This window comes from Pholcus phalangioides, unplaced genomic scaffold (assembly GCF_987345545.1).
Source record: "Pholcus phalangioides strain wild (caught in Gottingen) unplaced genomic scaffold, Ppha-v1.0 ptg000022l_1, whole genome shotgun sequence".
NCBI classification, from domain to species: domain Eukaryota; kingdom Metazoa; phylum Arthropoda; class Arachnida; order Araneae; family Pholcidae; genus Pholcus; species Pholcus phalangioides.
In genome coordinates this window covers 23,882,667-23,909,656 of record NW_028301615.1, presented here as the reverse complement: position 1 = coordinate 23,909,656, position 26,990 = coordinate 23,882,667, and the positions used below count along the sequence as shown (strand labels likewise).

The 26,990-nt window shown below is 36.1% G+C and overlaps 1 protein-coding gene and 1 non-coding gene across 2 annotated transcripts; one reads left to right on the top strand and one right to left on the bottom strand.

Moving 5' to 3' along the window:
- The first annotated feature begins 5,809 nt into the window (after positions 1–5,809).
- On the top strand, positions 5,810–6,595 carry LOC149070032 (uncharacterized). The gene has a single exon (XM_089249266.1). The coding sequence runs from the start codon at positions 5,810–5,812 to the stop codon at positions 6,593–6,595; it is 786 nt and encodes a 261-aa protein (XP_089105392.1).
- A 4,243-nt stretch (positions 6,596–10,838) lies between these two features.
- TRNAL-CAG (transfer RNA leucine (anticodon CAG)) lies at positions 10,839–10,922 on the bottom strand. The gene has a single exon. It is a non-coding gene; the product is annotated as a tRNA-Leu (tRNA).
- Between the last annotated feature and the right edge of the window lie 16,068 nt (positions 10,923–26,990).

The window sequence follows — 26,990 nt, the reverse complement described above, 5'->3', positions numbered from 1 at the left end:
AATATTGCTCCAGTTCCCGAGACATTACGTAGTATAATGAGTTCTTATACTACAAAAGAGGATCAAGTCATATTTATTTTCCTCATAAAAAATTTCCATAAATACGCAAATTAAAATAAAGATCTTAAGCTGATCGTATGTGAATATATTTTTTGTTCGAAATTTCGAGCATTAATTTACATATAGGTGTGGTTTTTGAATTTTGAATGTGTAGTTGGAAAGATGAATTATGAATTAAAGAAAACATGATATTCTCATGAAATTTCTGTTTCGACAACAAAAGAAATATTTAAATATTTTAAAGATACCCAAACATGTGATGTTTAATCTCATCGAATTTTCTTTGATGACATTTTTTTTCGTATGTCAATTAGTAATTGATGCATATTTCTGTGAGTGAGTTAATCCTTCTTAGTTGGACTTTTGTACGTAATTGGATTATTATATGAATGCAATCTTGTTTCAAAAACAGAAAAATTAGCGATGTTTGGTTTTTGCTGTTTTTTGGGAATCGGTTTTTTTCACTTCTTTTCTCATGAGATATTTGTTTATGTTGATGAAAGAGAGTAAAAGAGAGCTTGCTGTAGGAAGATATAACTATAATCCCTTTTCTCTGATCACACACATTGGTTTTTCGACGTTCTAATTTTTTTTATTACCATTAGGACTCAAAGTTTCGATGTTAAAAGATCTGGATTTAAAATATATTAGACACAGAAGTGATGCTTATAGTTTCATTGGATTTTCTACTGCATGTATTTTGAATGAATCTTCAGATTAACATTCACGTTTTAATGTTGGTGAGTTACTAAAAATGGCAACATTAATATAGTTGTATTTTTAATATTGCAAAAATCCGATCTAATTAATGTAATTGGAGAATGTGTAAGAGATGGGCTTTGGCTATTCGGTTTCTTTCTCCGACTTGGATTATCAAAAGGATTCAATTACTCTTAGCAATATCTACTCTTGATTACGAAGAGTTTGTGATACTGATGCTTGGTCGGTATATTTTATCCTATACATCCTTATATAGGGATTACTATATTATCTGATTTCTCCTCTCATACATTTTTTATTTAAGAATAGTTTTAAGATGAATGCTTGCCTTCGGGGTGATTTTTTTAAAAGTCGTTTTGGATAAAATTAATGTGGTTCTGATTTGGATAAAGTATAAAATTAAGAAAATATATGTTATTTCACATGAATATTTTGGCAAAAAAAAAAAAATTATTGACAATTTTATTTGTGTAAAATTAGCATATTTTTAGTACTTCTGCTATACCTTGTGCACTAAACACCATTGCTTGTATCGACGGGTTTCTTCACACAGATTATTGCTCTGACATTTTTCTGTTCAATAAACAAAGTGTATTAGAATACTATGAAAATGTTTTGAGATATGATTGTTTATGTATAAAAATACATATTTTTAGTAAAAAATACTTTGCATTCTTAATTCTAAATCATGAAAATCTAAAAGTTTTCTTAGTTTAACGCTTACATAGAACTTAGTTTTATTTTGTATATTAATGTATTTCGTATATTTTCGTTTTCAAAACGTGTTATTTCTGTGTGTTTCCATGAATTGAATCCTTCAAAATCTTTTATTTATTTTTTAATCGACAAAATTTCATCTCGATAGAATTTAAATGGAAACTTCCATTTAAACAAATTCAATATTTATCTTATCTACATGTAAAAAATAAATCAGAAATAAATTCTAAAAAATCCAGTAAAATATCTTTTTCACATATTATAATACATGGAAGGGTGAATGAAAACGGATAGCAATTTAAAGTAACTTTTTTTCCATCCAATATATATTTTTAAGTTAATTCAAAACACAGTTTCTTCCCTATCCTGTGTATATCAGCTATTGTAAAATCCTGATGTAATTTCTCCCCCCCCCCCTTGACTGAGATTCCCTGAATCTTTTCCTGAAAAAATAATGGATTACAAAACTTATTTTTCTTTTGTATACAGATTTTTTTTTTCCTTTTTTAAGGAAAAAAAAATGGTATATAAAATGAAAAATATATATAAGAGTGATAACTAATGGCTTTTCGTTATCCGCTAGGCGCATCTCTGCTCCCGAATGAACGCTGATAACATCAGGTGGTGTTGCTGCTACGGGGTCTGAAGAAACTTCCATCAGAGGGGGGGAGAGAGAAGGTGTTGGAGGCTTATGGTGTGAAGAAAAATTGTCTTTGGGATCATTTTTCTAGTGGAAAAAAAAAAAATACAACAAATATATATATTTTTTTGTTCTCCCTAGAGTGTGAAAGCAATCAGAGATTGAGAGTAATGGTTGCTGTAGTATTGATATTAAAAAGGAGAACAGGAATTTCATATATATTTATATAATTCCACGAAAAACAGTATCAGCCGGCACGCCATGTTTTCCATTAAAGGTTAATACTTTCTTTCCAAGAAGATGGAATGTTTATTTCCCCCCCCTTACTAATGTTTTCTAATGTGTTTGGTTTTCCTTCATTATATGCATCCCGTATGATATCGATGGCAAAATATATGCGTGTGTTTGATGATCTTCTACAGACGGATACGGCTAATTTATAAGTGAGAGTAATCCTCAGACAGCATAAAGCTTCTGTCTCTGGATGATTGAAATTAGCGATTTTTTTCCAGCGCAGATGTGAAATTCCGTACAAAAACCTCACAAAGAGAATATGAGATGGATTTTTGTAAACAAAGAAAGTAAAAGAAGTTTTCCAAATTTAAAGCAAAATTTTAGATATGTCCCCTAATGTGTGAAGTTGAATAATGACAAAAAATTCTGATGTTGATCTAACACTGCATCAAAAGAGATACAGTAATATTCCAACTTCAAAAACAGAAAAATTAGTGATGTTTGGTTTTTGCTGTTTTTTGGGAATCGTGTTTTTTCACTTCTTTTCTCATGAGATATTTATTTAATGTTGATGAAAGAGAAAGAGAGAGCTTACTGGTTGGAAGATGTAATTATAATCCCTTTTCTCTGATCACACACTTTTACCATTAGGACTTTATTGTAGGACTTACTTATAAAGTTTCGATGTTAAAAGATCTGGGTTTAAAAGATATTAGATATTTACATCAGATGTGATGCTGAGTTTCATTGGCTTTCTACTGCATATCTTTTGAATGACTTCAGATTAACATTCACGTTTTAATGTTGGCGAGTTACTAAAAATGGCAACATTAATATAGTTGTATTTTAATATAGTAAAAATCCGATCTAATTATAAAATGTGTAAGATGGGCTTTTTGGACATTCGGTTTCTTCCTCCGACTTGGATTATCAAAAGGATTCACAATTACTCTCAGCAATATCTACTCTTCATTACGAAGAACTTGTGATCCTGATGCTAGGTCAGAATATTTTTTATCCTATTTTCAGCAGCTCAGTATATAGGTATTACTTTATATTACCTGATTTCTCTGATACATTTCATATTTAAGAATAGTTTTAAGGTGACTGCTGGCCTTCGGGGTAATTTTTTTTAAAAGTGTTGGGAGTTACGTGATTTTCAGAAGGAACACATTTCTGAAATCCAATCATAATCGCGGCATTATTGCTGTAGTAGTAGGGATTATTAAAAAAATTGTTTTATTCGATCAAAACGTAATATTCTATCTACTATTGAAAACGGGACGTATGGCCATCAGACGTCCAAACCATATCGCTGATTCGACTCTCAAGGGGTTGAAAAATCGCTGGCGGCACATTTTGGTGAATTTCATCTTTTTTTACCGAACGAAACATTTAGTTAGATTTGGCGTAATGGTGAAAAATAACGTTACGCATGTGGCGTTGGTCGTTTTGAGGAGGGGAAAAAACCGGGTACTTTTTTAAAACAGTTTTCCCTATAAGTAGGGATTTTATTTGCAGTTGAGGTAAAAATTTAAGATACGCAAGAAATTTTCCGGCGTCGGAAAGTTCGGGAGCTTTGGCAGCCATGTAACAGCATCTTTTAAAGGTGGTTAAAGATTGTTCATAATTTTGCAAATGAATATTGCCTTTTGGCATCACTTTGACTCCAACTGAAGCCATTTTGGGGGCAAAAGCCCTCGTTTAAATGAGGGCTTATAACTAAAATGTTACAGATTTTTTGAGATTTTTAATAGATATCCACAGTCTCTCTCTCAACAGTAGTCCAAAAACTACTTCATTCTTAAGCGCTAGTCCCAACCCTTTAAGCTGTTTTTAAAAATTTCCCTGATCTGTATGTAACACAGTGGAAATCAGGAAACCCTCTAGAAATCGTTACCTATTTTCAAGAAGAATGTTTTTACCCGATGAGCTGATAAATGCGTTACCCCCAACACAAAATAATAATAATAAAGAAATAAGGAATGAAAAAAAACCACCGGTTTCTGTTATTTATGGTGTAAGCTTTCTGTTATTTATGGTGTAAGCTAAGACAACATGGCGACTAAAAACTTGGTATTGGCTCCTAAATTTTTGTTTGTGTATTTCCCAAATTGCAGGCTGAAAGCAGCACAGAATGCTTAGAATGTATAGCAGCATATCTGTCAACACATGAAAGCGGTTGACTAAGCCCTGAAAAGTGCTCTTCGATTTTGGGGTTATCTATAAATAGATAAAAACTTGCTTATCAAATTTAAATGGGTTTCACCTTGAATTTTATTTTCAATGCCCCCTAGATTTGGTACGATTTTAAAAATCTGTGAACGCGTATAATTTCAAAGGCTCCCTAAAAAATGACACCGGCAAGAAATCAACGCTTTCTAGATAGAAAAGAAAGTATTGTACGTGTGTAGTTGTATTTTGTACAGGAAATGACACACAAAAGATGTGGGTGCTTTCTAAAACGGCGAAAGAAGATCGAGAAAAGAAATTGGTGCTATGTTGTTTTTTCTGACCACGTAATTTGCCAAGAATATCCAAATATATACGCGAAACCATAGAAGGTTAATGAAGTAAAATTCAATGTATAAATCATAGCGAATCAGTGAGAAATATACAGGGTGATTATAAAAAACCTATCCCGACATATGGGCCCCTAACTATCATACCATTCACAGAAACTGAATGAAATTTTGGCATAAGGTATTTTGATGTATGCGCTCAAGAATGATATGGAAAACAACAGTGTCACTCTAACAGTTACGGTTACAGTGAGAAAATTTCGAAAATATCAAATGGCAACACCAAGTTTTTTTGTATTGGAATGTGATCTCCATTGTGAAAAACCCTAAATAGCGTTCGAACGGCAACTGTAGCATGAAAATCACCTGTGGTAGATAGGCTAAAAGTGAGGACAACCAATAAGGACAGAGAAGCAGCATAAAATAAAGCATTTTATTGTGTTTTCCACATGACCTTGTGGAGGACTAATCAGGCTGGGATCTCAGCCGAAGAAACGGTGTGACGAATGAAACTGTAGCGACCTCTACTTGAACTTTCACCGATTGCGGAAAAATTATGACGTCGCACTTCGCAATTTTCTGATGCGAATATTTTGTTACCTAGCAACGCAAGTTGCGATAAAAATTGAATGTTTTTCTTCGCAGTCGGCAAGCAACCATTGTCATGTGATGTCTTTCATTTTTATGTGTCCGTACCAAATTAAACATGTATTATATAAAACATTCTGATTGTTATTATATTTAATAATGGAGCTCAACAACCGGTCCTACAGATAGGTGCCTACACACCGGTGCCCTGCATCGGTCCCTAAACTGGGTGCCTAAACTGGCGACGCCGGACGTGATTTCGAACAGCGCCATGATTTCGAACAGCAAGCTTCTCAAGGTAAGCGAGTAATCGTTTCCTCCGTTCCAAATGGACAATCCGCCGAATGTCGATAGCGTCGCTATAAAGCCGCCTCCATTTTGGAGAAACAATCCAAACTTGTGGTTTATCCAACTAGAAGCACAATTCTCGATCGCAGCGATAACTGCCGATGCTACGAAGTTCAACCATACTATCGCTGGTATCGATACCGATATTTTATCGACAGTCCAAGATTTAGTTCTAGAACCTCCCCAGCAGAATAAATACGACGCGCTGAAGACACGATTGATTCAGGTTTACGCGGAGAGCGAATCATCGAAAATCCGTACGCTACTGCAAGGTTTAGAACTAGGAGATCAAAAACCATCGCATCTGCTTGCCCGAATGCGTGAGCTTGCCGGACGTAACTTTAGTGGTGACTTGCTGAAATCGTTGTGGTTAGCGCGACTCCCCGCTAACGTCCAAGCTATTTTAGCTGCTTCGAGCGAAGGGCTTCCACAACTCGCTTCGATGGCAGATAAAATCGCTGAGTTGGCCATTCCAAATATCTGTTCAGCATCCGGTCGACCTGAGAACGCAATCAGCCAATCACTGGAGCAACAAGTCGCAGCTCTGACCAAAGAGTTGAGTGAGCTGAAGGCCGCTATTCAAACTTCACAGCGACAGCCTAGACCTCGATTCCGTCATCGAGAACGGTATTCTCGCTCGCGATCCCACAGCCGAGCCCAATACAAACAAGCTAAAAATGGCTTCTGCTTCTATCACACCAGTTTCGGAGCTCAGGCTAAGAAATGTCAACAGCCCTGCTCCTTCAAAACCTCACCGGGAAACTAATAAGGCAGTCGTCCACCGGCCAAGGCCACGGCTGCCAATTCGTCGACAGAGTCATACTGGCCGATCCTTCCACCAACTGGACTTTTTTGATCGACACGGGCGCTGATGTGTCAGTCGTCCCGCGAACTGTCGTCAATACCCACAAGAAACCCGAGAAGTTGATTCTTACAGCCGCCAATGGTTCCTCTATCTGTAGGACCGGTTGTTGAGCTCCATTATTAAATATAATAACAATCAGAAGGTTTTATATAATACATGTTTAATTTGGTACGGACACATAAAAATGAAAGACATCACATGACAATGGTTGCTTGCCGACTGCGAAGAAAAACATTCAATTTTTATCGCAACTTGCGTTGCTAGGTAACAAAATATTCGCATCAGAAAATTGCGAAGTGCGACGTCATAATTTTTCCGCAATCGGTGAAAGTTCAAGTAGAGGTCGCTACACACTCCCCCCCCTAGTGTCAACGAAATGTCGTGGTCGAGTATCTGTCGGGGAAGTGGACATGACGACCGGAACGAGTCACAGTTGCTGGTACTGTACTTGGATGGACGGGTGACGTCGAAGGCACTTGGGTATGCTGGTCACTTAAGAAAGCTGGGATCAACCGATCGATGGAGATTCTCCTGGATGTCCCGTTGAAGTCGATGTCGAAGAATTTATCTCGTCGATCTTTGACCAGAAATGGGCCTTGATACGTTGGTTGCAAGGCAGAGTGTGGTGCATCGTTACGCAGGAAGACATGCGATGCGGATTGTAGACATGAAGGAACATATGTTGGCGTAGATCCGTGAGTTGTTGTAGGTATGGGTTTCATTGAACGCATTAGTTTTTGAAGTTGATGGACGAAATCGGATTGTTTGATGTCTGGTATTGCGGAGAAGTACTCGCCAGGCAGTTGCAATGGTGATCCGTAGAGGATTTCGGCGGAGGAGCATCCTAAATCTTCTTTCACTGCGGATCTCAGGCCTAGTAGTGCTAATGGAAGAGCGTCAACCCAAGCTGCATGGGATTGGATTCGGCATCTTAGGGCAGCTTTCAGAGATCGGTGTTGTCTCTCGATGAGTCCATTCGCCTGAGGATGATATGCGTTCGTCTTGTGATGTTGGAATCCGAGGTATCTGCTTAAGGTTTGGAAAAGATGACTCTCAAACTGTCTTCCTTGGTCTGTGGTAATCTTCTGTGGTATGCCAAATCTGGCAAACCAGGTCGCAATTAGGGCTTTGGCGACTGTTTCGGCAGTTTGGTCTGGCATAGGTGTGGCTTCGATCAATCTGGAATATCTGTCTATTATCGTTAGGAGGTACCGTGAGCCTTGGCATAATGGCAATGGGCCAACTATGTCGAGATTGATGTGTTGAAATCTATTGTTTGGTACTTTGAATTCGGCCAGAGCGGAACGAGTGTGTCGGTGAACTTTAGAACGTTGGCATGCAATGCATGCTCTAGTCCACGCCTGACAATCTTTACGAGCGCAAGGTCTTATAACGGTCTCATATATAACCGTGCATATTTCCACCGAAGTCACTCGTACCAGCGCCACCTACCGACTGTTTTTTGAGCTACTCTGTTTTTCCTGTCTTAAAAAAAATTCCCGTGACCTAGCGATGCTAACCCTGCAAACCGTTTTTTATTTCGCTTTTAGGGGTTATTTATTTATTTATTTATTTATTAAAAAGGGCTATTTTTTTCGATTTTTATTCAGTTTTAAAGTTTCTACGGACTTTTTGCCCACCCTGTACCTTATACGAGTAAAAGAAAAGTGACCTTTATAACTGACAGTATCAAGTCTTGCGCAAATACTTATCAATTTAATGCAGTAAAAGTCTCTTTTATCCGATAATAATTTTCGTTGGTTTCGCATTCGAAGTAGGATAAAAATTTGTGACACATGCCGAGTATAGATACGTGTCGCACAGCTTGAATAACGGGAAAGAAAGACGAGAATATTTCCTGCATGAAAAGACATAACATCATACTTAGAAAGTTCGCAACTGCCTCATGCATTTTTCCTCATGAGTAATCAGAAAATATGAATAATAATAATAAAAGGATAATAATAATAATATATAACACACACTAAAGCTGATATATTTTCACCAAGTTGTCTTTTTATATTTTCCTTGAAATTTCACAAATTTAGCTTCTCGATGTGGTGTCATGTCTATCACAAAAATAACAATAAGAAATAATAATAATAAAAAAAGAATAAGAAAAGAAATAACTTGTATTCACGCCCGAAGAATTCAGTGTTGTTTGAAGCGAATTTTGTCTTCACGCGCCAACAACTGCCGTCATCTTGGAAACCTCAAAGATGAAGGAGTTGAAACACACACACAAAAAAAGCAACGACAACAACAAGAAAAAAAAATGGCAATTTTTATCCCTTGTTGCCTTTATTATTATTTTTGATATCTATATCCGACGCTAACAACACACGTACGTCGTTACGTGCGTATTTTGTTTTTTTCTGGTTCTCTTCTTCTTGCGAAAATTTCTGTGATTTTTATAACTTCATCAAAAAGGGAATGTTATTGAAGGAAAAATCGTCGGAAACATGATTTTTTTTTTCGTGATTATATTGTACATTTTTGTTTAGGATCTGGAAGTACTCTGACGGAAATTTCAGGGAATTTCTTAGTACTATAGGGAAAATATTAATTTACGTGATAAAAATATCTTAGATTTCTCTGGAGACAAATTTATTAGTTTTACTAGCAAAAATACACGCCACTCCCTGGGTTTTCTTCAATTGCTGGGAGGATTGGAAAAGTGACAAACCATTATAAAGGAATAAACTGTTATAATGGCAGCATTAGAGAAGTGACAAACCATTGTAAAGGCATGTGCATGTATGAAAGACGCATTGTTAGGGAACCACGGTAACCAGACTAAACATTCCGAAAGTTTTTGATGGGGGACCCAGGAACCATTGTTGCCCGATGGTTTTTCGCCAATATCAGGTATTTGCCCAGCTCTGGTGAACTTTAAAAGTAGCCTACGGTTCAATCCCGGTCATGTTTGGCATATATGCGAAATTTGGCGATGATCGGTCTAAAACCGTGGATGTGTATAAAGAACAGACGGACATGCATACAAATATACTTTCACATTAAGATTTTTGAATGATAATTAAAAATCTGAAAAATCAAAAGGGTGTAAGTGTCATTTTGTTTCTTTTTCCTTTTTTGAGTTAGTAGGTTCAACATGATAGAACGTACAACATGTTAGTAGGTTCAACATGATAGAACCTACAACATGTTAGTAGGTTCAACATGATAGAACGTACAACATGTTAGTAGGTTCAACATGATAGAACCTACAACATGTTAGTAGGTTCAACATGTAGGTACACAAGTACTGGCTCGTATTTTACTAACTCTCTGTGGCCTTATATCATATAATGTGTTTTGTTTGTTTATACGCTGTTAAAAGAAAGTGAGAAGAAAAAATCTATCTTCCAAGAGAAGAGAGCGGGAGTTGGAATGTGGCTTCCGTTCTGGAAGGTTGTGTGTTTTGAGTGTGCTTTGAAATAAAGGCTTTTTTAAGCTCCGTAGTTTCGCGCATTCATTGGAAACCCCTCCAATATACAAATACAACGCCACAACAGGCTAATTGCCCAACGAGGTGGCTGACTTAAGAACATCATGGATCCCCGAGCCGACACCACATATGCATTCTCCCCCCGCGGAACCCCCAACGAATCGGTACATGCGGGAATGTGCGTGTACGTGTAGTGAAACCTGACGTGAAGTTTTTTTTGTTTCTCTGTAATGCTTGTTATGTGTAGTGCTGCCATCTGCCACCAGTTTTCAAACTATGAGTGAAGTGTTATGATTGAATGATTTATCGTTGTAGGACTGTTGCTCTCTGTGGCGAGACTTTTTTAACGGGGAGATCAGCTCGCATTTTCGCCTTGAAGTTGGGAACCAAAGAAAACCAACTTCAGCCGACCACCACTGTGGGGTTCGAACCCGGATCCTCGCATCGCGAGTCCGTTACAACAACCACTCGACCACCACAGCGGCAAAATGCAACAGTGAATTATACACGGTCTGGTTTGACAGGGCCCGGCGGTTGAGAATCGCTGACCTAGATAACCCGTGGCGGCCCATGCGTCTTTAAGACGGCAATGCATCATCATGGTGCGCCCTTCCTCCGTATGAGGAAGTTACAATACACGTACAATTTAACTGAAGTCGAAACACACCACATAAGAAAGGAAAAAAAAGTATTCGATGTCAGAAGTGGGATTCGAACCCACGCCCGGAGAACCGGACTGCGACCTGAACGCAGCGCCTTAGACCGCTCGGCCATCCTGACCTGCAGAAGCGTCTAGGAACATTCCGTCATCTCAGGAAAAAGTGACGAACCTCCGACACTACGTCCCTTATAAAACCACTATATTGTCACGTAGACTCTTTTTGATTTCCAAGTCTTCAGTTGTTTATTGCTACGAGCTGAGCGTTTTGATACAATTTATACAATGTAGATTGCTCAATTGAATATTGTTATTTTATTTCAATGATCCCGTAAATTGCGCAAATGCTGATTCAAGTTCGATGCCAACAACACGTGTAACAATATCACGCTTCGTTTAATCTATGTTGTTCATACGAATAATAATGTAGTAAAACAGTGGGTTTTCACATATATTTCGTTTCTAAAAAGGCATTTCATTATCAATTTCAAACATTTACTTTGCCGTTCTTTTCAAGATAAGTGAACGTGTGATAAACGGTCAACTGCGCAACATATCAAAAATCTTTTGGTTTTATGCTTACTAATGACGACCTTCGATTAATCTTCAGACAGGTATTGAAAAAGTATTAACAATTTTGTTCTACACGTAACGTGCGGAAATGAGAGAACATTTTATTCAGTCTTTTTAGACATCAATTTAGATTTCAATTTTATTGTGTGGAGAGATTGGCAGATCTAGATCGGAAAGCTACTTTGAATACCCTTTCTAACATTGGTATAAAATTGCTGCCGGGGAATAATACAATCCCATTGATGTATGCGTTAGAACGTATGTCTTAAAAACTAATGTCAACGAATTTCAAGAGAATGAAAGCTATTCTCATATACATCAGTTCAGTTCAAGAAAAGGTAAGCTCTTGCGTCTTGACTCAGTTGGGAAGGGTACATTTGATAAAATATTTGCATTGCTATGCTCACGTCCGCTATGTTTAAAAGTTTGACGCACTGATAAGTCAACATTGTGTGATCGAATTTGGATTCCTCTAATCTAGAAAATTAAATGATATTATTATTTGAATTATATTTTATACTAGCTATATAACAAATTCCCTGGACGGATCATGCTGATCCCTTGGGAATACGTAAAGATCACGTTATTTAAAAAAAAAAAAATACCCGGCGCTGCCCGGATTTTCTTTAATGAGGCTTTTTGGATCACGTGTTATCTCCCTGTCTCTTTGAGGTACATGCAAACCGTGTCTAAGTTAACCAATTCGGTGACTTCCTGCACGATTAATGAAAGAAACAAATCTAGATTTAAAGAAACGTAGATATGAATTATTTTCCCTTTTTTAAGGGGCGCGGTAGGTATTTGATTCCCTCCCCCCCCTGAACGTCAAATTATCCATCTGCCTGTTTCAACTTACAAAAATGCTTAATTAAACTTGTGGAATTTTTTCAATGCACTTTTTACGGGCCCATAATTCATTTTAAAATATCCTAACCCACATGAATTTATGCAGTTGAATATCAAAAGACAATACGGAGACATTACTTTTCATGCTTGAGAAGATGTAAATAAAAAGTTGAAATCAATGTTATTGCATGAATATCCAACTCAAAAGTAGGTCCGGCTAATTACTTCATATTTAATCTCCTGGGATTCGTATATCTGTAAGCGAACTCAATATTTCAAAAATCGAGAATTCTATGCAATTTTTAAAATTACTGATGTAGCGGAAAACCCCACCCAAATTTCCGCATTTCTACAGTAAAATCGGCAATTTTAACACTGATTTCTATGAGGATCACCCTTTTCGTGACCCTCAAAGCGATGCTGATGATGATTATGACGTCTATTCAAAGAGCCTCATTACTGAGAGTATTGAAAATGTGTCAAACCATTGTAAAGGCATATACACGTCTGAAACGCATTCTAGGGAACCACGGTAACCAAAGTGAACGTTCCGAAAGTGATTGTTGAGGCTCAAAAACCATTGTTGCCCGACAGTTTTTTGCCCATTTGGGGCATTTGGCCTGCTCTGACGAAATTTTAAAGTAGCCTATCGTTCAAGTCGGATCCCATTTGGTATATATATGCAAAATTTGGTGACGATCGATCTAAAATTGTAGATTTGTATAGAGAACACACACACACACACGCGCACACAGAAAATCAAATTTATTATACAGATTTAATATTATATATAGATTAAATTTAAATTATCTATTAAAAACTCGACGAAATCTTCATGGTTTTTATTCTTACTACAAACTTAATATAAGAAAAACTTGTATGTGTTCAAAATATACCATAGCTCAACATGTGTTTAGGATTACCGTTTCCTCAGTACGAAATTTTGAATGGTAGGCAATTCCTTCATAATTATAAAGTAATTCTTGGTCTAAATACTTACATGAGTTTCTAAAGAATTCAGTGGATGAATAAAAATGTTTCGCTGAAGAAGAATATATCTGATAAAGTAAAATTTTTCTATATATAATAAAGGAACTTCTACATAATTTAAAAGCATTGAAATTCATTTTTATCGTATTACTTATACAAACAAGGTTACCTAACGACATGTGTTACATATCGTATACATATTTTGAAGAACCTTACCAACGGTTCGAATCCGTTTGAAATATAAAAATTTAATTACGTATTTTAAAATAAAATGTGTAGAATACATATGAAAAATACGGATATTGCTTTCCAAAACGTATTTGCTTAGCGGGGAAAAAATGTTAGTGCACACTTAATTTGAATCTCATCCGACAGCCTATCTTCTATTCATGTCCTCAATGAGGTAACATTTGAACATGCTAATACCAAAGAAAAAGATTTGGGGGAAAAATTAGATGCCAAATTTAAAAAAATATAAAAAAAAACGCGAAATCTCTTAAATTTTCTCATTTAAAATGAAACGAATAACTCTGGTGCAACTTGACATGGAAATAGTTGAAAAAAAGGGGGAAATCTAAATTAATGAGGCTCTTTGACGTTTTCAGAGAAGAGAAATAAAATTACATTGAAAATTCCGTTTTTTCAGACTTAAAAAAAAAAATTGGTGAAGTCTAAAGAGTAAATTTTGTTCATTAACTTCCAATCATTTCGTGTCATTCATGACCATGGGTATTGCATTACATCTGAATGATATCAAATTGGTAATTTAGAGTTCATATTGTTACTTGAGTAGTGTGAAATTATCCGTGACAGCCTCTAGTACAGCATTAATGGAAATGACGAGTACGGTCACTATTAGGATGAAATCGAACTTTATTCAGGTTATTTATCAATTTTAAATGACATTTTCTTTACAGACATGTATCCTGAAATTTAGATATGATGCAGTTAGTTACGTAATTTTTATGTTACGGGTTTTGTAATTTTTGTCATAATATAGGAAATACTAAATATTTGATTTCTTAAACTGAGTATCTCTGTGTCATTATATAGGCTGATTCAAATTGTTCATCAACGGGACTATTTTTACTCTCGTTGCTATTTGGAATGTACTTTCAATTAAAAAAAAAAATCCAAGTGACATGCGGTTTCTTGAAATGTCGTGATGTTTCTGAAGCTTCGTATAATTGCAAAAACTAACCATATTAACTTTCTATACAGTTCGTGTTAGCTGAAAATCCCAATTAGTTGAATATAAACCTTCTATGAAAAGCGAGTTACAAAAAATTCTATATTTTTAAATGCACTGTTACTGTTAAGAACCATCGAGTCCATTCCGACTCCTGGTGACTCTATAGATCATGGCTCTCCAAGCTCTCTGGTCTGTCATTCACAGCGTGCCTTTGCTAGCTTCATTCCGGTGCTTTGCAACACCTCCTCTATCCATCTGGTGCTTGGTCTGCCTCTTCCTCTCTTTCCTTCCATTCTCCCAAAGCATTATCATTTTTTCTAATGAACCTTCTGTACGCATTATGTGACCAAAGTAAGATAGTTTCTGTTTTGTGACTGTTGCTTCTTGAGAATAGCCAGCACTATGTATCGAAATGTTCAACTTTGAAATGATTGCCATTTATCGCCAATGATTGAGCGCGCACGTGGTTCACAAATATAGAAAACTTAAACTGAATTGAAAGTGTAAAAGTTTCGGAAAAAAAAATTTAAAAAATTAATTATGATTAAAATAGCGAAATAGTATTATTCTTCAATAATTTCAATAATAAAGTCTTTCCAGTCAAGTTGTTTCACAAAGAAATCATCTTTAACTTTGCGTTTCTCACGTGACCAGTCGTTGAAACGACCCCATCGCTCCCTGCATTTAATTATAATAAAGATTTTCAAGCCAAAACAAACTCGCTATTGCAGCAATAACTCGCCAAATCGCGTATTTTTTCATCTTCGATATCTCGATCCATATAATGCACTTAAAAATATAGACATTTTTGAAAACACTTTTTCAGGGTATGTTCTATATTTCACCCTTTGGAAGGTTTAGACCACAGGGATCGTATAAAAAGTTTTTGTTTTTACGACCTCTCAAAAATTACGAAATTTTAGGAAATTGCATTTCATTTAAAACCTTTTTTTTTGTAATTGAAACCATAGAAGGATGTCCCATAAATTCCTAAATAGTCGAAAAATTCATAAAAAATAGAAGGACTTGGACATATTTGAATGCGTTTTGCGAAAAAAGTTATCCTTACGAAAAGAGATTTCTTTCAGTACAAGAGCAAAATAATTAGTTAAAATTTTTGTCGATAGAGAGCGAGAGCTGCACGAGAGTCCGGCAGGAATGATTGGACCTGAACATTTCTTCAACCTCTTATGTGTCCGAAACATTCAAGAAGCTTCAGCCGGCTATTCGTGGCTGAGATAAAACAACTTCACCAACAGTGCTTTATCCACGAATGCCACGAAATTCTTTACAACAATATAGTGACGAAAAGAAGAAAGGAAATGAATGAATTCAGCAATTTTCATTTGAAAAAGCTCATTTTTTCCCCTACTTTATACATACATTTTTCTTCTTATGTCTGTTTTTTTTCCATTATATTCGTTCGGATACGTCCGTTTGCATTGACAAACTGATTTTCGGTAAAATTAAGAAAATTATTTCGAATCTCACGTAATTCAAAATTTCTAGGAAAATTCAGAAATGAGCTGTCAGTCGTTTACCCTGCATTTCATAACACTTGGTTAGCATATTTAGTGATATGCTTCGTGCAGCGCCATCTATCAACGAAAATGTGAACTACATTTTTCCCTTTCGCGAAAAAAAAAAATCCTTCTGCTGTGAAAACAAGTGCATTCAAATACACCAATTCCTCCAATTTTAATGAATTTTTAAACAGTTCAAAAATTTATGGGACTCTCTATACTCGTGATAACAACGGTTGAAGCGATAGCCTCGTAGATATATAACTTCCGTTTATATATGTTAATAATGCAAGTATAAAACATCATATACCGATTCATATTAACATAAATTAATACAGCAAATAAATTGTGTATTCCACATTTCAATCAATTGTTTTATAAAAATACAAGGCCACAACAGGCAAAAACGCCCAACGAGGTGGCTGAATATGGAGATATATGGGGATAAAGGTATTTATTTTATTAAAAGTTTCATTATTTCATGTCCATTCAATTTCACAGATGCACCAATAAAAACACCAAATACTTGAATAATAAAGGAAATACCCAAAGAAAAGGGAAATTGAATTTAGTTTCAGAAATGAAAATTTTTCTTTCCCCCCCCCCCCCCCCTTGAAGAGATCCTGAAAATAATGAATTGGACATTCAATTATTTTAAAATGAAATGTTTCATAACAATATAAAAAGTGACAGGGAAAAGAAAGAAACGAAAATGAATGAATTCGTAGAAATTTTCATTTCAAAGCTCCCTTTTTTTCTACTTTTACAAACAATTTTTCTTTTCCTGTTTTTTATGTAAATTTTTCTTTCAATTATCCTCATTTGGATACGTCCGCTTTGCCATGCCTTTCATCTTACTTTTTTTTTTGGATATAATTTATTAATGAAACTGATTTCGGTAGAAATAAGAAAATTATAATATTTGAATTGCAAATTAATTAATAATCCACTTTTTTTCTTCTTTTTTTTTATGTTCTAGAACGGGAGAAGTGACATCTTTTGTGAGCAGAATTTAATTTTGATGAGTTTGTTTTGATTATGAAATTTATAATTTTTTTTTATTTTATTTTAATTATAATATAGGTGATTTTTTTAACAGAAAATGTTGAACTTTTCCTGGAAATTATTTTTGTTTAGGAAAATTAATATACAGTAGACGCCGTTTATTAGAATGACGGATAATGTTGTCATTTGGATGTTTTTATCACTTTCGCTAATTACGAACGGACCAATATCATAACATGAGAAAAAAGTATTTTGTAGTTATTGGGACATTGGTTTATGTTATCAATCCTTTTTTCTTAGAACTTTTTTGTTTCTTGCGTTTTTTGAATTTAAGGTTCAACAAAGAAGCATTTTTCCGTATAAGTTATCGTTATAAATCTGCAAGATTACATAGGATGCCAGAAAGTTCTATTATGGACAAAAATTACTGTACTTAGGCTTACCAAGTCCTAATCTGGCCGTAGTAGCAGCCACTATGATCCATATACTTGTACGTGGTGCTCTGTTTGCAGCGCAATCTTTACAGTGAAAGCATGTGTAAAAAAAGTCCCTCTTCATGTCTTGGCGAGTTTCTTCGGCATATGCACAGTTTCTCAGCTGGAAAACAAGAGAATCAATGGGACGTATCGTAAATTAGTATAGAAAGTATCATAATTCGTAAGTCACGTAAGACAAAAATCCATTCTAACTCCTCACAATTTCTGATTATAAAAAAGATTTTCGGTTAAAGAAAGTAAAAATCCTGTTTTAGAACGATTGAAAAAAAATGCTTTATTTAACATTTTAAAATCATGTTGAAAAGAAAAACGAAGCTGTCCCGTTTAAGGAAACTGGACATGGCCATCCTAGTTACAACCAGGATATTTTTGGATGTAGTTATCAATCGGTTATTTGTTACCAAAAATCCCGTCTCGATGTGATCACATTATGTGGCGTGCACTGTATAGGTTATTTCAAATTAGTTGCCGATTGCAGACATTAATGAATTTCGGTACACAGGTGTTGAATTGACGACCATTACAGTTTTTACAGAGTATCCGATGCAGAGATGTTCACTGATATTATAAGTGATTCAAATGTGAACGGATGCAATGTCAACGGAGCCTCTGTTTGACTATTCCCGTCACAATGGAGGCTCTGTGTGTGTGTATATTGCATATTCCGAAAAAAGAAAGGCAAGCAAAACTGCTCAGCACTGTGGACGGAGGCTTTGTTTCCTCGTTTCCCGTGACAGTGGATATGATATTTTACATGTATTGTGTATTTAGATAATTCGAATTTTCCACTTCAACAAGCCAAATTCTTCATCTTACTTGCCCCACAAGTCTTCTTCTCACTTCTTTTGAAATCCCAAGCTGCGGTCTCCAGCCCTTATGTGCCACTGGGCGTGCGTGAAATTTTTCTCTCTGGTCATTGGATCCAGCTACCCATTTCAGTCAAATGGCCTGCACGTTACATTGGCTTGATAGCTGTCTTCATGGGAATAACGACGCGAGTGATTTGATACTTGCGAGCACAATAGGGTGCCACTACTATTGATCTTTGCTAATTTTTCCGACACAACCCTGCTTCTTTTTAGGTAACGGAAGTAAGTTGCTTGGCATCAGTCCGGGATTGTGAGTGGTTCTATCATCTATCTATCACTGATCTTGTGATTCATTATAACTCACTAATTCATTTTGTTTTGCCCGATCTGCAAGTGGCTGAAAGAGCTGCTTGAGGAAATCAGTTTTTTCCTATTCCTTGTGATCAATAAATAGTTCATCCTTTTGTTAAATATTGTGTATTTGTGTACATAGGCTGACCATATTTCCTCGAAAGAAATACGGGAAATCGGAATTCCAAATACGGGAAGATACGGGACATCGCCATTTATTGCCAAGAACAACGCCGAAAGTGTACAAAGTTGCCGAATATTGCTGAATCGGCAATGGCGGGGAACGAAGCGTTACTGCAAATTGCAGTGGATTGAAATGAATTTCACGAAATAAAACGGTCAACAAGACAAATGTGGGAGATTAATGTTCTTATTTATGGTCTTAATTATCATAATATAATTTATGAGATGAAAAATAATTTCAATCTTTGACTTCAATAAAGAATGAAAATCCAAGTAGGTGTCATGTGAAAAACGGGAAAAACCGGGACACTTTTGCAGAAAAGTCGGGACGGTTAGAAAAAGAAAGAAAACCGGGACTGTCCCGGGAAATACGGGACGTATGGATGTGTACATAGTGTCCCACAATCAACTGACGGTTTCCGAAATAGAATAGCAAGAAAACGGTGACAGATATTAGTCATTCTTGCGAAATCAGTCATAAATCTGCGAAGTCAGGAATTTCAGCGACGTTGTACATGTTTACAAGGGGATATATAGTTATTAAAATAAAATAAAAATGATTTTTTTTTTATGAACCATCTGTGCCCAGACTCCATATCAGAAAGTTAATGCTCGATTGCTAACCAAAAAAAAAAAAAAAAAATTCCACGTTTCTAAGTACAATATTCGCTGAGATCTTTAAATTCAAAAATCGAGAAAAAAATTGATAAAGAAACGTTTTCAGTTAGTTTTCGTTGTTTATATTTGGAGTTATGTATGCTTGGCCGCGTTGAGTAATGTCTTAGGTTGTGAATGCAAATCAAAATCAAAAACGGATAAAAAACTTGCAATTTTTTTTTTTTGAATTTCATAAAATTTTGAAATTTCTTCTTTTTTAAAACCTAGTGTTTACTCTTATAACAAACACTTTATGCCTTAGCATTTGTTTTACTAATCCATGGATTAACATGCCAAATAGAATTTGTTGCAACTAAGAATTTTTCTAAGAATCATTGATTTTACATAAATATACTTAATCCTCCTCATAGCGTGAATTACGTTGGCGTCGCGTTATAATAGGAATACAACAGCGACAAGGTTAGACCAATTTCGAAGAAACATACAGTGGATCTCGAGCACCATTATATTCCTTTTTTTTGCCCATCTACTTACATTATCTTCTTAAGTATATAATACCTTGATCGATGATTCCTCGGAACTGAAATCTCCTCGGGATCGTTGTCCATTGTGTGCATCCGAATCACATCTTAACTAACGGGAGATAGTCAACATTCAACCTCATACTTCACGACTGGGTCCTTGATGATAGCAAATCCATGTTAATCTGAATTATTTATAGCCACGTATAATTTTTTTTTTTCTTTTTATGCTTCGAATGATAGAGTCGTTTAGACTAGCTTTGTGTTTAGTACCATAATGGTCTGTTTCGAGACGGAAGTTGTATATACGATTCTTGAGGAAGAAGGACGATGGGATAAAGCCACATTTATCAGATTGTCACTTTGAGGATTACTTTCGTGGCCGTGGATTAGGATCACTGCTGATGGGATTGAGGCTGGGTTGCTTCTTCATGATACATTGACGTCATTGGCATGGTTGCAATGTCTTTTTTTGTACATCATTCCTATCTCTCTGGATGAGAATTAAATTGACAATGGTAAAGCATCAGTGTTTCTACCGTGGTAATAATACCAGGTTATAAATTTCGTCGATGGAAAGGATTCGTTTTGGTGAATAATAGTTGGGATGCCGCTACTTTAACAATTTACAAAAGTTACTTTCATTACTTAAGCCTGGATTTTGGTACCTGAATATGTTGATGGTAAGAGCAGCGGAAGACAACGGTAGATTATATATATTCCTGTACTAGGGCAAGATATCTCGGCCTAAAGTAAAGAAAGGGTGTCCTAAAATTCACGCAAGAAGTGATTTTGATAAAAAAAGCACAGGCTTATAATTCAAAATTGTACATTTTTGATTGATTCATAAAGTATACAGTATAGGGTTATGTATGGGATAGCATATCGTGTAAATGACCTCTACGGCATTGCTGGCACATACTCAATCTTTTGTTGAAATTTCCATGACCGTATAAATATGGCTGAAATTCGTTGATGCAGGATTCACTTTCCTCCTTCAGGGCATGGGTGTTCGTGGGCTTGTTGGCATAAACCTTAGACACCAAAAAAACTCCAAAGAAAAAAGTCCAACGCCTTGGAGGAGGAAATTGAGCGCCGCATCAACGAAATTCAGCCAGATTTATGCGAAACGGTCATGGAAAATTTCAACAAAAGAGTGCATATGTGCCAGCAAATGTCGTGGAGGCCATTTACACGATATGCTATTCCATACATAACCCTACTGTGAATCAATAAAAAATTTACAATTTTTAATTATAAACCTGTGTTTTCTATCAAAATTACTTCTTGCGTGAATTTTTGGACACTCTTTAGATGGAACAAAGTTATTCGATCTCTCTCTTTTTTTCTCCCTTATTTTCCTCATCGAGACGCTCCATCAAAAATTAATTGTTTTTTACCTTTACCTAATTAGGGGAATATGATAAAATCCTGCTCCACGCATCTTTAATTCTCCTCTCGTTTACACAAAAAAACCAGCCGAAACTAAACCAAAGATAGAAGTTTCTGAAACGTCTGAATTTGTTGCCAGAAGCCTGTACATGAAAGGGCTAACTAGGCTACTACTACTACTATTTTTTATGGATGGAGGACTTTTGGCAAACACTGTGTAATTCTGTGAAGAGTCACATGCTATTATGCCTGAAAAGAAAAGTTTTTAACCAGTGTGTGGTACCAGCACTGACTTACGGAACTGAAACATGGGCACTCACAAGCAAGATAATACAAAGGCTACAGACAACACAAAGGAGCATGGAAAGATGTATGTTAGGCATCACAAGGAGAGACAGAAAACGAATGACTTGGGTAAGGAATCACACAAAGGTATATGATATCATGGAAAGAATTAAACGTTTGAAATGGAAATGGGTTATATGCATTACAAGAAGACAGGACAATAGATGGACCACAAGTATTCTAAATTGGTACCCCCGTGGTGTTAAACGTGCAATAAAAAGCGACTCCATGCAAGATGGATTGACGAGATCAGGAAAGTGGCTGGAGTCAACTGGATGGCTAAAGCATCAGGCACAGCAAAGTGTAAAAATTTAGAGGATACCTTCATCCAGCAGTAGATTGAAAATGGTTGTTGATGATGAAGATGACTACTATTTAATTATACACGCACCGCGTATCAACCAAGAAATTTCAAATGAATTGGTGCCTCAGTGTATGTGTGTTCCTAACGCATCTAGTTGTCAGAATTGTGCGTGTCTTGCGTTCTTGGTGCTGTCTCCTGCCTACTATATCTTCAAGTGAAAATGGCAAGTGCCTGTATGGTCATGTTATGTAAGCATCGTATTGCCATTATGCGGCTTTCGGACGAGTTTTTTTCTATCGAGCAACGCGGCTCAAATCGTTTTGTTCTGTCAATGTAGTTTGAATACGATGGTGATGTGGTTGTTTTTATGATAGAACCTCAAATAAATGGAATTTTTTTTACGCCAAAAACTACTGCTACTTCTTCACCGTACATGCAACGCGTACACATTCCTCTTCGGAATTTCTGCGGAAAAGGCACATGCCGGAATGTGTTCTGAGTGAATGTTGTAGAGTTGTCTTCCATTTTCTGAAGCAAAGATGGGAATGCCAGTATTGTGTTGTAGGTCTGCCTGCTCTCTGCGGAGAGACTTTTTAAATGGGAGATCGGCTCGCATTCGCGCCTCAAAGCTGAAAAACCGCAGAAAACCAACTTTAGCCGAACACCGCAGTGCCGTCAACGGGGCTGGAACCTAGCTCCTCGGCAAGATACCCACACGACCGCACAGCGCGGCCGCCAAAAACAACTAAATAACTCATTCAAAACGTCTAAATAAACTTAAACCAACCATTTATAACAAATTCGGTAAAAATCGACAGCATTAACATGCGGGTAAACCGTTTTAGAGCTGCATTTAATGCTTATTTTATCCCAAATTTCCTTCGTTTTTCAAATTTGCATATCTAAGTGAATATTGCACTGGAGAACGTTTTTTTTGTTGGCATCAGGAGAGACAGGGAAACAGCTTTTTGGTTGGGTTTTTAATAGGGTGTCTGTATAAGAAGTTAACATTTTTATTTTCATAAATGTACAACATGAATGAATACTACATGTCATTAGGATACTTTTTCTAATTGGATGTATGCCTCTAGGATCAACGGTTCGCCAGTAAAATGTGATGTGCCCTGTAACCTATGCACTCTATGTACAGGGTGGGTGGACAAAAACTCCGTTGAAACTTTAAAAATGGATAAAAACCGGAAAAAACCGAAATAAAAAACGGTTTGCTGGGTTAGCATCACTAAGTCACGGTAATTTTTTTAAGACAGGAAAAAAATAACTAAAAAGCAGCTCTGACGTACTCAAGTTAAAGGAAATATACGCAAATAACGAACAGAATGCCTCCAAATCTGTTATTACAGCAGTATGTGTTCCACGTGACCACCACCACCACAGGGGATAACACATTGCAGGCGAGTCACAAATCCAGCAACGGCAGAGTACATGCAGGTCCACATACACGGTTTACAACGGTGAACTGGTTGTGGATTAGAAGCGCAAGTTCTTATAACCGCCTCATTTGCATATTTCCACCGAAGTCGCTCGTACCAGCACCACCTATCGGCTGTTTTTGAGTTTTTCCCTGTCTCGAAAAACATCCCGTGACCTTTAGTGATGCTAACCCTGCAAACCGTTTTTTATTTCGGTTATTTTTCCGGTTTTTATCCATTTTTAAAATTTCTGCGGAATTTTTGCCCACCCTGTATGTGGTACATAATCCGCAATTAGCACACACTTGGCTCGATCAAGCTTTTTTCAAGCAATGTATCTCAAAACATTTTTAGGCAACACTACTCACATAATTTTTTCTCGGGCATTTCGACTGATAACAACTTTTTCTGGCAATGTGACTTAAACCAGTTTCCTTTCTGGCAAAGCGGCCGTAAACAGTTACCTTACCAACGTTACTCAAACAATTTGGCGTCCATCTGGCAGTCACAAACCAGTCTTTTTCTGCCAATGCTAGCGCAGAAATTAGACACCCCCTTGGCTTACACTCTAACAGGGACAAGCAGGGTTTAGCCTGCACATTAGAAACAACCTAAAAATACCCAGAAAACTAAGCAATGCCAAAAATTTTAAACCAACGAATTTGAAACAAAACAATCTCAAATTCAAAACTTTTTATTATTTTTTGAAATTTATATAATCCCTGCTAAATATATCACGAATAATTAACATACATTACTTTCGTCCGAAGTAAAAATAATAATAATTTCTAATTAACGTCTACGAAAATTTCCTCCCGTAAAAAGAAATAAAGATTTCCTAATAATTTTTCTTTTGTCTCATTCAAAATTCCAGGATTTAAGGTTTTTTCCCGATTTTTTTTTTTTTTTTTGTTGCTTCTGGAATTTTACCGCCGTTTATCCCGTTTAAAATATGAGGAGCGCAGGTGTTTTTTTGGAGGAAAGAGCTTAATGGAATTTCATATTTCCTCCTTTTTCTTTATTATTCCCGGGGAAATTTATTCTATTTTTAAAGTGAAATTATGTGACATGCGTTTGAGGGAAAAAAAGTTCGATTCCGAAACGTGATGGATTCAATGAGGGTGGATTAAAATAACTAAATATTATTATAGGAATTTTTGAATTTTTCTTTTTATTAAAAACTAAAACTGTGGGACCGATAATGTCCGCTATCGGGAAGTGTCCGTAAACCCATTTCTGACCGCTCTACCGATTCAAGACCAAATTGCACAATTTTTTTTACAAATTTTTCCGAAAACTATGTAATTACAATAGAGCCGCGGTTCTCAACCTTTTTTGACTCGCGAAGCCCTTTTAAGTAAAAAAAATTCTATGGCGGAACCCCGTAGGCCAATTTTTTAATTGTCCATCAAAATTGCAGATTTATTGCCCTTGGGGCACAAGGAACCCCAAGGGCTCCGCGGAGCACCGGTTGAGAACCGCTGCAGTAGAGCATCGATTATCCAAAACGACTGGAGACTGGGGGTGTTCGGATAACTGATTTTTCGGATAACCGATCATCCACGGAAAAAAATTGTACCAGTGTCATAGCAGCAATATGAAACAAAGAAACTGATATTATGCACAAAACTGTACACACTTTGCATCACACGTCTTACAAATAAAACAGAGACCAGCCCACCTGAAACAACTGACCAGCCTACTTTGACAAGTTCAAAATGGCCATCAAGGTAGGCTTACAGTTTAGAAAAAGAAGACAGTAATTGGACAGCATCATATTCTTCGTGTTGTCCTAACCACTTCACAGCCGTCTCAAGGCAGTGAATTTGCCGACACTTTCGGTTAACCGATGTTTCGTTTGATCGGTATTCGGAAAATCGATGCTCTACTGTGGTCCTTATTTATTACTCGTTATGTCATTCTCATCTGTAAATAGTGATCATCTTATGTAAAAATGAAATTAGTCATCTCTTCTCTGTAAATCTCGCCAATTTGACGACGAACTTGGCACGTTGACGACAGCGCCGATAAGTTGGCGATGTCATGATGCCAAAAGATCCTTCGCTGCTTGTAAACACGTGTACATAGCTGTTTTGCGAAATAAATCTGAATTTTCCTTCGAATTGCTTCGTGCTTTGCCATCTCGAGTGCTTGTGAGAGACATTATCCGGAACAAAATGATAACTGGGTACCTTAATAACATACTTGAGAAGTTTCTAAAAATTGGGCATTAACTTTTTTTCTTCTTCAAATTCATGTAAATTTCCAATTAATTAAATTTTGAATTAATACAGATTAATTAACTTGATTTCATTAAAATAATTAGTAATTATGATTTTGGAAAACCTCATGTATTGTGCGAAAAAACCCCGATTTTTTTTTGTCGAAAATTTCATTTTTGAAAAGTCATAAAAGATTAAATTTATTTTTGTAAAATATTTAAAAAATAACACTTATATGTGACATTCATTAGAACTTTTAATTTTCAAAAATATTAATTTCATACAAAAATTGGTTTGTATATGTATTTTGTATACAAAAATTTGTATGAAAATTAATTGGAAAAAAAAATATTTTAAACAAATCGTTGCGCAGGTACAGCGTCAGTCAAAAACGTGTTATTGAATAGATAGTGAAATCCATTTATGGGAATTGCCCGTTTTGGGAGATTTTTGTGATTCCCCAAAACAGGCCATGTTTTGTTTATACAGTCGAATCCCGTTATAACGAATTCCAGGAGACCAAAGAAATTACTTCGTTATAACGAAATTTCATTATAAAAGAATTCCAGGTTATTGCATTGTTTCTATATAAAGTTATCTGGGGGATTTGAGAGCTGTTCATTAAAACGAGATTTCCGCTATAACAGTATTCGTTAAAACGGGATTCGACTGTATGACACTTAGAATGGAAGTTACATCCACTTTTTGGTGTTGCGTTTTTACAAACAAATAGTTTGCGAATAACAACTTTAAACGCGTTTTACGAAGGATGCTATTTCTGATACTTTACTTGAGTTCGAAACAAGATTTCTGAGAATCTTTTGATTGTTTTTTCAATTTTAGTTGTCATTACAATTGAAAATTGTAATACTAAATACCACCATCGGCACTGTTCCACACCACTCAACCGGCTCGCGCCACATTTCCCACATGACTTAAGTTGCCCGCGGTACATTCCCAGACTACTTAAGCGGCCGCTTCATGTTCACAGAACACTCGAGTGACCCGTGGCACAGTCCCTGAGCACTTTTTCCATATACAAAAAAAAGAGGAGAAAACATCATTCAGTATCATTTTCACCAAGATATCAAAGATAATTTTTTTTAGTTTTATTTCTGTCATTCTTTACGACTGTGTTCGTGTTAATGACTTTATAAACCTAAATTTCAGCGCATGAAAATGACAAAAGTGAAGTATTTCGATCTTCGATATCTCGGTTAAATTTTCTGAAGGTATCCGATTTCGTTTAAAATGCCATTTTGGAAGATAACACAGATTTTTTTTGTATTTTAATATTCTTTTTTAAGAAAGCCCCCGTTTTCGTGATTCCAAAACAGGCCATGTTTGGTTTACATGACGCTTAGAATGGAAGTTACGTTTAGTTGGTGT

Bases quoted from the DNA above. Each gene is read 5' to 3' on its own strand.
- LOC149070032 (XM_089249266.1), top strand. From the start codon at position 5,810: ATGGACAATCCGCCGAATGTCGATAGCGTCGCTATAAAGCCGCCTCCA.